The 14,698-nt window shown below is 39.9% G+C and overlaps 1 protein-coding gene across 1 annotated transcript in view; it reads right to left on the reverse strand.

Annotated features, from left to right (window-relative positions):
• The window catches only part of SPTBN5 (spectrin beta, non-erythrocytic 5), a 105,512-nt gene that overhangs the window by 33,903 nt on the left and 56,911 nt on the right, over positions 1-14,698 (reverse strand). Inside the window, exons 38-42 of the mRNA XM_027458500.3 lie at positions 7,001-7,105; positions 5,818-6,003; positions 1,355-1,510; positions 579-770; positions 18-113 (exon numbers count right to left, since the gene is read on the reverse strand). Coding sequence (XP_027314301.1) covers positions 18-113; positions 579-770; positions 1,355-1,510; positions 5,818-6,003; positions 7,001-7,105 — 735 coding nt within the window. The remainder of the gene's footprint in view (positions 1-17; positions 114-578; positions 771-1,354; positions 1,511-5,817; positions 6,004-7,000; positions 7,106-14,698) is intronic.

Below are 14,698 nucleotides of genomic sequence, written 5' to 3' on the forward strand. Positions count from 1 at the left end.
TGGAAAACACTTCTTACCCCTGATGTCGCTCCACGGAACTCATTCAGCTTTTTCATGAGCTGCAGGCAGTGCTCGTAGTCATTTCCCACATCACCTATGTTAATCATGACTTCCTGAGGAAAGAAGCAGCAGACAGGCAAACATTCAGGATAAGAATACAAAAACACAATACATCCCAGTGCTTATGCTGATGCAGTTAAGTTCTGTGATGTTCTCTATAAATCATTGACGTACAACTTCTGAAGTAGTCTCTTCTGATTTTTGAATAATGATGAGACTTATTCCCAACTGTTTTTCCAATCTCTTACTGATTATGAAACAGCCTCTGAAAGAAAACTTGATGGATAAAGTGGCTCTTCTTTCACTGTTACAAAAAGAAACTTTCAGATTTGATACACAATGAAACTCAATGCCAGTTGCCAAATGCTTCAAGTCCCTTCTATTCTAGTGTGCTTTTAGAATTCTCATGCAAAAGGCATGAAGAAAATGTCCTGGAAGATGAGACATCTATCGCACATTCATTGCAAGATAGCAAGACTGTAGTGCACTGCTTGGGTTAAGTACTGGAGTTCATTTACCTTCTCCCTGATCCAGGCTTCCACCTGGTTCACTTTCTGGAGAAATTCCAGGAAATCCCGGCTATCCTCCAGCATCTTTCCACGGGCAGCAACAGCTCTCTTCAACTTCTCCCAACGCTCCTGAAGCATGCGGACTTGGTGACGGATCTCCCCTGATTTTGGGTGGCCTTTTGATACCAGGGCTTCTCCTTTCTTCACATTCAAGAGAGGGGGGTTAGAAATGATGGTTACTACTGATTTTTAATACAATTACCATGTTACATAACTTTTCTAAAAAGACTCTCACTTTCCTAACCTGCACAACCAATTACTAATGCAATTTCTCAGGTCTCAAATAATAAAGCTCAATAATGCCTTATGTCTGGAGGGAATCAAGAACAATAGATTTAAGTATTTGCCTGCCAAAGGGAGCTATTACAGATGATTGTGCCCTTCAACTGTGTGATTTCTCCAGTATCAATGAGTATGTTCAGCTACTGGGCGTGAAATCCTATTTACCTTTTATAGGAGTAATCACCCCAGGCAAGGAAGAAGTTGGTGACGTCTTTCTATGTGGACAATAAGGAAAGATGGAAGTCCCTGAGTCCCTTGGAGAGAGAAATTAAGATACCTCTCTGTTGTAAATTAATGGCATTCTATTTCCATGGCATAGAAACTGGGTTCTTCTCACATGTAGAAAAATTGATAAAGAGCTGGTGAACAAGTTACTCTTCTTTCTCATTCCATCTTAGATAACCTGCAGTAATCTAAAAACACTAGCAGAGTGCGAGAGTTACCTTATTAACAGCTGTGATGATTTCTTCATTCGCTAGAATCTCTGCCTCAAAGACTTGATGTTTCTGCAGAAGCTTCATTTTGTCCTGCAGATTGCTGGGGTCTTGTACAGAAGGATCCTCTAGTTTCTGCATGCGCTCACTGATCCAGTTTTCTGCCTGCAGCAGCGTGAAACACCTGAGTTAGCATGACAACTACATGCCATCCTGGGGCCTCCTCCCAAGACATGTCATTATTCAATGCAACTGCTTATGTCTGGGCTAGGAAGATTGAGCTGGGAGCTGACAGACACGATAGCTTTCCAGTTCCTGAACTATTCTACTTGACAGGAAATAAAAGCAGGTAGGAATGAAAATAATTTTTATCTGACCATAATAATGAAAAAATTCCTTGCATACCCCAAATTTTATCACAAGCCATAAATATATTAGTCAATATTCTAGATTAGATACAGAGGATCCTTGAGAAGATATGCAATATTAACATGGTAGACATATTTAGAATGAGCTTGTGACAACTGGGTTTTGGATTTAGGGCTCTGAGTTTCATCTCCTATCTTTGTCGTTGACCTACCTATAAACTAGATTAAGATTCTTGTAAATTCTGTGCCTTGCCTATAAAACAGTGCTAAAACTCCCTTGACTTCAGAGATGTTCTGAGACCTAAATGGAAAATGTGAAGCAATGAAGCTTTCCTGATGTGTTGAAGCACTAGTTAGTTTGTTTGAAAGCAAATACAAGTCTATTTGTTTTTATGCTTCATAAAATTCAAAATATTCTAGTCAGGAACATCAGATTCAGACCATCAGGTGGATCACGAGGACTAATAATGCACAGGTTACATGCTTCTCTTAGGGAATTCTTTCTTAGGGGATTTAAATGTATGCAGAATAAAATGGACAACAGGGTAGTGACCTTACTGCATTTTTTTTTTTTTAAGTTAGCTAAACTTCAGCATTAGCACTGACAGAAATATTTTCTATCCATCAAAGCACATAGCTGAACATGCACTGTAACTGATCCCACTGTCCTCAGACCACTGAAGTACCCAAATGTTTTGACTACAGAAGAACAGCAAATTGAAGCCAGCTTCATCAGTTTCAAAGTGTCTTGGCTGTCCTTGTGGAAATGCTCTACACACATGCAAGAACTGAAAACTGGAAGATTTTCTCAGTTAATTAATGATTTGAAGTGTTGTTTCAGCTGCCGAAATTCTATAAACAATAACAGAAATAGCTTTCACTAGCAGCACACTCTCCAGAAAACATTTCCCTCTGAAGTACATTTAGAGATTCACACAGCAGCCCTATTCCTTATGTCAAGGTTGCCCGGGACAGCAAACTGTCATCTGCTGTTTTCATTTCTGACACCCTCCCCACAAGCTAGGGCCTTCTCCCATTACCCAGCCACACATTAACACTTTAAGGTCAATTTAACTGACTTCTCTGTTAAATGGGAGAGGCTCATCCATGCAGTTAGACTGAGAAACCAGTGGATCCCTTGTACACTGCCAAGCAAAGCAAGCAAAGGGTGATTTCTCTCCTACCTTTTTTTTTTTTTTTTTTTTTTTTTTTGTAATAAGTAAGGGCTTAATGGCAGACTGAACAAAACTTTAAAAATCACATTTGCATTCTCGGTGACTTGATTTGTTCTCAGGCTTACTTAGGATGACTCTAGAGAGCAAGACATCTTTCTCCTGGCTCCATGTCCATATTCAGATGTAAAGCAAGGCTGATCTGTTTTTTCAATATCTTTCTATGAAATGCCTTATGGTTGACTGGACAAACATTTTCACTTTATTGAAGACAAGGACAGTGAGACCAGTGTAATACTCAGTGTAGGTACATGGGAACAGCCTTATTTCTATGGGACTCAGAAAAAAAAGTGTGTCTGCTATCGATTTAGAAATCTACATTTTCAAAATGTCAGTTGCTGTAATCTCAAAAGGATAAACTGTAAATTACACTGATTTTTAATAACAGAAATATTCAAAATATATACAGAGCTGTGCATGTTCCAAGCATTTATAATTCTTTCTCACTCCTCTGAAACAAATAAGTAAATGTTATTTATTCTCTTGTACAGAGGGCAAAAGGGAAAGCAATTTAAGTGCCACTAATATAATGAGCAAGTTTCAGAGTCAACTTTAAAATTCAGAGATGACTTTAGAAGTCGACTTCCAACTTTATGATCTTTCCTCTGCAACAACTTACATAAATACATATATTTCTAAGTAGCAATCTGCTCATTTGCCTTCTATGTTAAGACTGAGGTGTATAGGATTGACTGTCCTATTGTCTAGGACAGTCTAGGATAGTCTAGAAGTCTAACTTCTGCGGGACTACAAGAGTGACAGTTTCTAGGACAGTGTGTCCTACCCTGTGAGCTGCAAGCACGTGATCTCCTGAGCAAGTCACTGAAGGTTTTGTCTAGAAACAAAGTACCGTGTCCTGAAAGTGGTACAAACTGCAGCAGCTAGTTTAGCTTTCTAAGTAGACCATATGACATTGGGTTCTATTCTGGCATCAACAACTATGGACTATGTTGTCCTGCTATTGATGTGTGTAGCTGCCTGTGTAATTCCTTCTAGAAAGTAACCAGGAGACTTTTAACCATGACAACGATCATTACTTTCTGCTGACAGAAAAAAAATAAAATAATAGTCTGATCAACAGAAATTACTTCAGATGACTGCAGGAGGGAGAATTTCTGGGGGAGTGGGATCTGAGTTATGGGACTTTTTCTCCCAAAAAGTAAAAATAAGCAATGACCTCATTGATTTCTCAAGTATATTCAAAACTCTTCTCTGCAATTTAACTTTCCTTTGGGGACTATGCTCATAAATGAACCCATACACACCCAGAACATCACTACAATCAAGTTAAACATTCCATTCTACTCACCAAAGAGGAAGGGAGATATTACCACAATTTTTTTTTTTTAATTCCTTGGTGGCATTCACATTCTACAGTGGTAGGCAATGAATTTAGATCAGTGGACTAAACAAGTGGCTTGAGAGCAAAAACTCCCTACAGAACTCTTGGTTAAATTAATGTGGAGTAATTGGCTGAGAAAAGGGAAATACTCCTCACTATACAAGACAGACGCTGTGCTAGAAGCGTGTGATTCAAGAAAACAGAATGAAGGAGGACCCCAGCCCAAGCACTGTTGACAATTACAGAGATGGGAAGCAATGAAGAAGTATTCCTAGCCAAAGGGTTGATTGTATCTCTAGGAGGGCAGCCACAATTTCTCCACCAGAAAGGGTGTTTGCAGTTATGTGACCTTTCCATCAGAGGTACATTGCTCTTTTGAAAATATTAGCATTGTGCAATGCACTGTCCAGTTCATCGACTCCCCTCTGCTAGTCCACAAGGTAGACCAGCTGTCATTGGTAGGCTGGTTCATGTGATAGGAAAGGTATGACCAAGTAATACAGGTTAATATTTGACTGTGTAAATCATTCCTGATGAAGTTTATTTAAAAAAGCAGAGTGCAACTCTGGCTCTTTAGTGTAGCCAAAGAGAGTATTTAAGTATTTTATTATTATGGTGAGATATATTGTGCTAAATGGCGAGATATAATGTGCCAAATATATTGTGCTACAAATGGAATTTAGCAGCCATTTATTCCTTAGATGACTTTTTTATTCATTTGTTTTTAATTTGGTTGTCAGCAGCAAATGTGTTACAGGCCTTTGGTAAGGCCTAATTTGAACTGTCAGGACCTGTGCCTTTTTTGTGGGCTGGGAGGTGACAGGTACCAGCAGTTTTTGTATAAAACATGGAGGATGTTCCAAAAGATAAAGAAGCAGAAGGAGTGTTTACCATACCATCAAGTGTTTGTAAGTGTCCCTCTGGGTCTGTCTGCTGTTGTTTATGCCAGCACACTGGATGCTAGCACATTTTTCAGTCATACACATTGTGCTGCCCTTTAAAAGACTGACCTGTTATGTTTTTCCAACAGTGGTGCCAGGAGTTGAGCTACTTGGTTACAGCACTAAGGCCACAACAGAAGACAGAGACTAACATATTCTGCAGACTAGCCTACAGGAGCTGAAGAGCCATGCTCACTTACAGCACTGTTTTGAAGGCCTTCAGTGAGCATCCACTAGTAAAGGTTGGTGCCCTTGGCATGCTGGTTTCCACTTTGTATTTACTCTGACATCCCTTTCTTTCCTACCAAAGGAAACATATGCTGGCAGTTACCTTTCCATGAGCTTTATTTCAGCAAAGCTCCTGATGTGTAAAGTGGCTCTAACGGGCACAATTCCACGATGATAGTATAGTAACAGCAATGTTAGTAGCTCACCTACCCCTTTGCTTGAAAGCATGGAAGTACAATGAGTTGCCATACCAGAGCAGATTATCAATTCATCTAATCTCTGGCAACAACAAACACTTCATTCAACAGTAGTAGGCAGTTTCCCTCCCTTCAATCCTCATACCAGTCTAAACCCCTCTTACCTCTGCCAAGTTCTGGTAGAAAAGTGCTAGAAGAAGAGCAGTCTGCAGCTTGTCTCTCCGGCTCTGTGAGAGGTCCTTGATCTGCTGCTTCCTCACAAGAATGGTGTTTAGCTTGTGCTGTATCTGTAGCCCATCCAGTCCACCATCCTTTTCTAGCCTGCTTGCCTGTTCTTGAAGAGACATAATCTGAGAAGGCAACAAATCTGAAGTCACATTTATGTTTGAAACAAACAAACAAACCAACCAAAACAGGCTCCTTTCTATACGTAAAAGATTGTCTTTTTTGCTGGAAAGATCCAAGAATGTCAGGGACAGGCTTACCAGCATTTCCCCCAACCTCTCCTGGTACTATGACACATCTACAACTTCCTTGTTATCGCTCTCTGTAACACATCATGGCTACATAGATGAAAAAAACTGTTGCTATAGGAGTCCTTCCCATTAATAAAATGGTGCAAGGAGTGATGGAGCAAGCCTGACCCTCATGGATGCTTAGGTTTTATTACTTTGTGGAAATCAGGTGTTGGGAGATAGCTCTCAACATGAACAATCAGCCTAGCAGGGAGTTGGCACAGGGCTGGGAGCTCATTCCATCTGGGGAAGCCAGGCACAGCCCCAGGCTTGAGAGTTTAGCCTTAGCATGGATGAATTACAGCTGCTGTCCAACTGCCAGGCAGATTCTTTTATGTATGGGTGAACAATTCAGCATCTTTTCCATAGACGCAAAGAACGTAGACAATTTGGTACAGATATTATATAAAAAATATATATTTGAATAATAAGTCAAACCATCCAGTTTGAAATACTGTATTTTACTTGCTTTAAAAGCCACTGTTTTTCTGTGAAAAAAGGCAGAAACTTCTGGTATCCATAACATGCAGTATGGTCTGCTTAAAATATCTGTTCTGGTACGTCCCAGTATTTGATTTACTAAGTGGTTTTCCTGTCTACTTCAAGACAATATAGACAGGATTTGGGCATGGATGGTTTAGTACTTGTCTCCACTCCTCTGCCTCTTATTTCAGTAAGATTCCCTATTTTTTCTCTGGCTTGAGTATATCAGGCATATCACACCTGTTCATCAATTTAACCTGTTGCCATATTTAAAAACAAAACAAAAAGAACAAACACACAATTATTCCAGCTCATTGATAAGTAGAATATTCATGTTTGGTTACCATACCTTCTCATCCTGTGATGCCAGTAGCTTCTCGAAAGCCTCATGTTTTCTAATCAGTTGCTCTACTTCATCTACAGAGCTCCCGAAGTCACTGCTTTTCAAATAAACCTATAAAAAACGTTTAATATTTTTCTCAGTGGATTAAATATCACAATCTCAATTCACAAATGTGAGAGGAGATATTAGCTCTACAGCTGATAATTGGAAACGAAATAGTAGAGCTTCATGGTATTGAGCAAAAAATACAATAGCAGGCCCAACTAAGTAAAGCGACCAGTCACTGCTTACCATGATCACTAAACCACAAGGCTGGCAGTGAATTCAAGATGTCTAAGCAATTCTTGTAATCCAAAGCATGTCTGATAGATGTCTGTATGGTTTCCTCTTAGAAGATATCCAATAGCAGAGACTTTGCAGTCTACCATGGCAATTTATTCCACTGCTTCATTACCTTTCCTATTAACAAGATTTTCCAAATATCTAACCTGAAAATGCATTGTTAACGCTACACCTCATTACACGTTGCCCTCTTCGTCACAGAAAGGAAATGATTCCTTTTACATTTGCTTCAGTCTTGCATGTACTTGTAGGCTCTTTGAATACTTGGATTTCTATCTTCTCTAGTCTAAAGCCACCCTGATAAGATCAATCACTCCACAAAGGCTGTGTCTTCTTGACTTCTAATTGTTCTCATTGCTCTTCTCTGTGTTTTCTCCATTTCCACTTATTCTGAAATGTTGTTCCTACAACTTTATGCAATACTTGGCTGAGGCTGCCATAGTGAAAGTAGTGAAGGCAGAAGAGAACTGCTGTTGCCTTTCAAGCTGTAATCATCCTCATGCATCTGCGTATGGTGCTTATCCTTTACTCAATACCTTGAACTCAAGTTCACCTTGTAATCTATTATAAGTTTCCAGAACCTTTTCAGAAGAACTGCTATCAGACCAGCTTGTCTTTATCCTGTATTTATTCAGCTGATTATTCATGAAAAAACATCATAACTTGCACCTCTACCAAATGCATTACATTTGTTATTTTTTCAGGACTTTTTTTCCAACTTGCGTGCACTAATTTAATTTACTATCTATCCTGTCACATTCTAACATAAGAAGATCTAAGTATAAAAGATGAAAGGCAGTTTTAAAGAAACTGACTTCTGCTCTATTCCCTTTTAACACTATTAGGACATTTTTATATTAATCCATGTACATCTCTAATGCACCACGGTGTTTGTTAACTCCTTCCTGGTACTAAGAAAATTGATTACACAATTACTACATACATTGTGTCACTAGTTAATATTTTGTCAGATGCAAAAGAAAAAACAATGTATTTATGTATTGGTAACAAAAAAAAAAAATGAAGAAGATATTCTGCAGGTCAGTAAGCATTTATGCTTTTCCAGTGGATTTAATTGCCCACAATTACGTCCCGTATTTAACTGTGAGACAATGGCAAGAAAAATAACAAACAAAAAACAACAACAAAAAACAATTGTATGCTCTGATGAGACATAAAAATTTTGGTTTTGGACAAGGTTTACAATGTAGTGAACACAAATGAACAGAATTTTGAAATTCAGTCTCCTACAGGGGACTGCATTTTTCAGCTTGGACAAGGCACCATGTGATCCATTCTGTGAGCTAATGGAATTATAAATATTTGGAAAAAGATGAGAAATTCCAACCAGTAACTAGCTGGGTAAAGTGCAGAGATGGAAGAAAGGTTTGAGATCAGCGATGTAGCATGAAAAAATTAAGCAGCACAGAAAGAAACAGAACAGAATGAGCGAAACAACATAACAGGTAATATTTTCAAAAGAGGACTGTTAAAGAACACAGGCAAATCTGTGACACAAAACACAGAGGAACCCTCTGGATGTCCCCCTGCTCCCACCTGAGGGCCCCACTGAAGCTCAGCCCTGGTCCCAGCCCTTCCAGAGCTGCACTGAAGGGAGGCCTGAGGCTGGCCCTTATGGATGGCCCAGACTGCTCTCATTACCTTGCCTTGTCACTGTGACCTCCAGCTGGTTGATGGACCTTGTTATCGTCACCACCACTTCACTCTCCTCGGCAACTGTGGCTTAGAGAACTGACAGCTAGACTTGGCCTGACTTCCTGGTTCATTTTTTGGTACTTAATGAGAGGAATATTTTGCACATACAGAAAAATACACAGAAGAATATCATGCCTGACCAGATGTTTGAACTACTCTGTACTAATCCACTTGAAGTACCAGAAGACAGGTAAGCAAATCTCATCACAGTAATCACTGCCAGGAAGAGGGGAAGGCCACTTAAAACTGGCCTACATTGTTAGTAAATCTGGTGCATAAATCAGCAGGATGCATAAAGAAATACATTATCAATAATACTTCTTCTCTATTAAATACAAATCCCACCAGAAGACAGATATTTTGTGATTTAAACTTCAATATTCTGATCTATCCTACTCATCGGGTGTAGGAAATTGTTGCAGATTTTTTTTTTTAGTGTTTTTAAAGTTTGTTCTGCTCTTGTTGGAAGAAAAAAATCCCCACATGCAGACTCTAGGTCTGTTTGTTCTACTGCTGTATTAAGCCACTTATAATTAACATCCATTTTTCACACATAATTAACATCCGCTTTTACACTGAGGAAAAAAAAAAAAGCTATCTATGGAATCTACTTATTCCTGTTTTTTGTATATAAGTACAGAGGCACATACTACATCTCTACATTTGTGTTTTAAAAGCTAAAGGCACTGTAGTCTCTCTTTCAGATTTTGTGAATTATCTATCATTTTTTGTCAAAAAAAGATTTGCCTGAAGAGAAAGAAAATTCTGTTAATTTTCCACATACCAGTTCAAGACCTTTATTTAGTAACTGTTAGCAGAAACTGCAAACTTTGTGATACATGAAAGAATAGTCATTAGTTTTTCTGCTTTTATAATCTGTGGTGGGAAAAAAGACAAGGGACATCTACTGGTAAAGATGGTTACTTTCCTTGGAAAGGAGAACCGAGGCATTTGAGATCAGGGGTGTGGGACAGTGAGTCATAATCAGCTGCCACTGGAGTGCTCAGTGCTTTGCTCCTACTGAAAATCACTGTACACAAATAATACTGAGCATTCAAAGCCCCATTCCCTGAGCTGTTACAGCAGTGGAAAAAATGCTTCTGTCTTCTGAAAACTTCATACCAGGTCCCTAAAGTAGAAGCTCACGTAAATACGCCCGAGAACCCAGATTTTAATACTGAAAAACGTTGCAAAAGAAAAATGGCTGTGTGCATTGCAGGAGAGGCTATGACAATGTGCTTAGAAGAAACCAACCCCAGCGGCACAAGCACTGCTACCTGGCAAACTGATGAGATAAAATGCTTCCATTTGTCCTTTAAACAGAAATCTTACTCTAGCAGTTGCTAGAATCAGAACTGCAATACTTTTCATTTAAGCATTTGTTATACCAATCTGAAAGCAGCATGAAAACTGGCTCCCACACCATGATGTTGGCCCTTGGCCAATTACATCACTATTTGGCACAGGGAATGGCCTAAGACAGGTCCCCAAACTCCTGCTTTCAATGTGATGTGTTAATTTCAAATACAAAAACACCACATAGCTCTCCTCAGGTAACCTACCAAGGTCTCCCACAGTACACAGCAGGTATAAACTTTCTTTCAAGTTTGTTTCCATTTTGAATCATAGCCCATCATCAGGAATTTAACTGTCAGCCACAAAAAGCACCAAAGACTTGTCCACTTGCTATATAACGGACTCATTTTTAAGTGAAGACTTGCAAAGACACTTAAAACCACAAAATGGACTTGGCTATTTCTGAGATTTGAAACAGAACATGTAAAAAATAGCCAAATTATTAACAATGTGAAGGACAGAAATGGAGGTTTTAACTCTATTTCAAATGGAGTTTTTCACTATTTCTGAGCTAACTGCAGAGATTCAGCCATGCTGTCACGATAAGACCTCTTCTGTATGAGTTAACACAGAACTAAATGTAAAGTGCATCTCAAAACAGATGTTCCTTTTAAGCAAAATAGTACCATATACACTCTTATGTGATAGCACAGGTCTGCTCTACCTTTTAGAGAAATACTAAATGAAACATTTCAGTTTTCAGGATAACTCTGCTCTCAGGATGGCACAACTTCACATTCATACAGACACAATGGAAGCTGACATGGTCCTGTAAGAAATCTGTCTTCCAAGAAATGTCATTTTTATGTTTCTAGAAGAAAAAAATATTTTAAGTATTTGTGTGAATCCACTCCCTTCTCCTGCTTCTGCTCTTCACAGTATAACAAGCTTAACATATTTTGCTCCCCACTGCCTGCCCTGGGCTTGCTGCTGAGGTTGCTGGAACTCCACTGAAAATTTTTCATCTCTAAGCATGCAGTAAAGGCCAGAGTTACTCCCAGACTTAAATGCTTTCACTTCAAGCGTGTAATCGAGTCCAAATTCTACCTAGACATATGACAACAAGAAGGTTTGATTTGAAGTTCTTCTGATAAAAGTAAATACAAAACAAAAAGAAAAAAATTGTTACAATTGTTTTAGCAAAGTAAATACATGTACTTAATACTGAGATAACATAGAGCTCATGACTAAGTCACGCTATGCTTTGTTCCAGGAAAAGTTATGTTTGTAGTATGATACTTTGCTATAAGTGGAACAAAACACACCAAGTTGTTTATAAAACAAACAAACAAACAAAAAAACATGCACCTTTTCTATCATAATGACATCATTGTTTTGTTGGCCTCTCATTTCACAATACAGATGCAGAATTCTAATTTTAAATGTATTTAATTTTATCTCCCCCCCCCCCCCCTCCCCCCCGCTATCTATTCTGCATGAGAATATAATTATCTGGTATTGGAAAGGTATATGGGAGGAATACAGAGACCAGTCAGTGTTTGTTTTCCCTTAAGTGCTCTACAGTTACATCCTCTGACCTATCCCATGCATCAAAATTCCCAAGCTCTGCCCCTATCCTGTAAGCAGTAGGTGTTAGACCAGAATCCCATGCCCTTACAACATTATCATTAAAATATTTACTTACAATACATTTGTCCAAAGGCAGATTAAATTCCTCTTAAAATCCCCTTAGTTTCACCACTAGAGACTTTGCTAGGACGTCCAAATTTGACAAGCAATGGAAACTAAATTCCTCTCTTTTCCCTCAGGAAAGGGAGGTATCTCTCTTTTTCAAAGGGAAAATTGATTTCTTCCTGCACACTTAAATATACTGGCTTTTAAAAACAAGGATTGCATTAAAAGTTTACAAGCCCATGAATTAACCATTTAGAAATACAGCACAATATGACAAATGAGAAAATAAAAAGTGTAACAGAATAATGTAAGCAAAACTACACTGAGGATTTGTCCCAGGTCCTAGACTGACCAGCAGAAAGGAAAACCAGTTCTTAGCTCTAAAGTCTTGAACCTTCAAAGCGCTGAGCACTATAGCCCAATTATGCAAAACCTGTAAGTACATTCACAGCATTGTGCATGTTAAGTTGACAGCAGTACCCAACTGGTTAAAAGGAAACGCTTGTTAAGTGCTGGATCAGATCAGAGCGCTCAGCTTCATTTAGGATGGATCAAGCAGCAACTGCAGCCTTGGTGACAGCGGAACAGGATTAGCTTTCTGATTGCCCCTTAAGTCATCTTACAGGTAGTAGGAACAGTGCAGGAAGCATACATGAAGGAATCCGCATGGCCTTGATTAACGCAACTTAAAACATATGTTTGCAAATGTTCCTAGAATGGAATGGAAATCTTCACCACTCTCCTCCCAGATCCAAAGGATGCAATGTTGACAGCGATAGATGGACACCACGAACCCTCTGTGTGCCTGTGAGCTGAGGACGCTGTGTGAGTTGGTATGTTTGTCAAAAGGTCATCAGGACATACGCTTTTTAGGGTGCACGTTTCCTGGGAAGGCCTCAAACCAGATCTTGCCCAGTGCTGCTGGGTGGAAAGCAATCCTGAACAGCAAACTGGATTCACTGATAAAGAGAGGTCAGCCCCAATCCCCACAGGGTGAAGAGGTGGACCAGCTATATCTGAATCATGTGTTCTGATGAAGATTGTTGGACTTGGGCTTCTTCTAAATTCTCTCACCACCTGGATAGGCATTGCAGTCCAAGGGGTGGCAAGTATTAGGGTGATTTTGGAAACCTTGTGGTGAGCAGGTGTTAGCCCATCACATGGCGCCTTCCCAAACTCCGGCCTTGATGAAGGGTGGTTCTGAAAGACAATCAGCTCTGGATCTAAGTTGTTGCTTGTGACCTCATTCCCATGAGCTGGATTTTCTCTTCCAGTCAGTGCAGCAGGGGACAGCCAGATATCTCTGGAGACAGACTCCTGGGGAAAGCCAGGGTACTTAGAGGAAGTCACATGAAACCTTGTGATTTGAAGGGCTGGAGACCCACCTGAATGAAAGACTGGTTTTGTTTTCTGGGATCCTGTTGGGAGACCTGCCGGTGTCTCAGGCACCTTCTCTAATTGTGGCATGAGAAGACTTGAATGAATGTGATTGCTTCCACGGGAATCTGCTCGAAAAGGCTTTACTGTCAAGCTGCAAGTTGAAATGTAAAGCTTCATTGAAGCATGGAGGTCTGGCATTTGGACGTTACACTGACTACAGCCTTGTTGAAGTGGGAGAGAATCACAAGGTTCCAAGGATGCCTGCCGATTTTTGCTGTGGAGTGTTGAAACAGCTGGAATAGCAGACAGATCAACATCTAGGCGTGATGTCCAGCTTGATGGAGCTTTGCAGGAAAGAACATCAGAGGGCAAAGATACAGCAAGCTTCAAGGGATTGTCTTTTTCAGGAGAAATAGGATGAACACTTCTATCTCTTTCTGAATATTGCTTGTAAGATGCAGGTGTTGACCAAGTGCCAGAACCCCCATATCCACGGCCCTGAGGGTCTCTGGGAGGACTGGAAAACCTGGATATCTTATCAGAAGGATCAACACCGTGAGTGGTGTTCCCAAAATCTTTCTTCCGGTCTGTGTGTGCCAGGACAACATCTAGCCTTGAACAATAAGCTCCAGAAGACACACTGCTCGGTGATGATGCACTGCTTGGTGATGAGCTGGCACTTCCTGGAGCCATCTCTGCAACTGATTGACCAGTGGGAGGATGCCAAGCTGATGCTGGCATCTTTTGGAAAGGCCTTTCCCGCACAGTAGATTCAAAAGGAGGAGGTGGGGTCATTCTGCTGGAAGACAGAATCACTTCTGCAGTGGAGACATAGACAGGTGCAGATGAAAGTTTGCAGTCCCTGCATGACATTCTGCAGCTTAGTCCTAAATGATGCAAAACCAAAGCCACAAAAGCTTGCCTTTCCCCCTGTTTTTAAAAGAAACTCCTAATCCTTTTTCCTTTGGTACTGGAACTTTCCATTCTTCTTCTGAAGCAAAGGAATGAGAGGTTAATAAACATTCTCCAGGAAAAAAAAAAATAATAAAAAATTAAAAAAATCCACATTCAAAATAAAACCACATAGCTCTTCTAGTACTGCTACCACCACCTATCACGTCTGCAAAGTGATATGAGAGTGGGATGGGCAGAAAGATAAATTACGGAGCATGAGGCTCTGCTCCCTGAGTGTTCTGACAGTGAGACTGCAGACAGAGTAGGAGGGAGCCAAAAATGCTTGCCAGAGACAGCCTGTGAATTTGCTGTTATTTCATC

The sequence above is a fragment of the Anas platyrhynchos genome, chromosome 5 (assembly GCF_047663525.1).
Source record: "Anas platyrhynchos isolate ZD024472 breed Pekin duck chromosome 5, IASCAAS_PekinDuck_T2T, whole genome shotgun sequence".
Classification (NCBI taxonomy): Eukaryota; Metazoa; Chordata; class Aves; order Anseriformes; family Anatidae; genus Anas; species Anas platyrhynchos.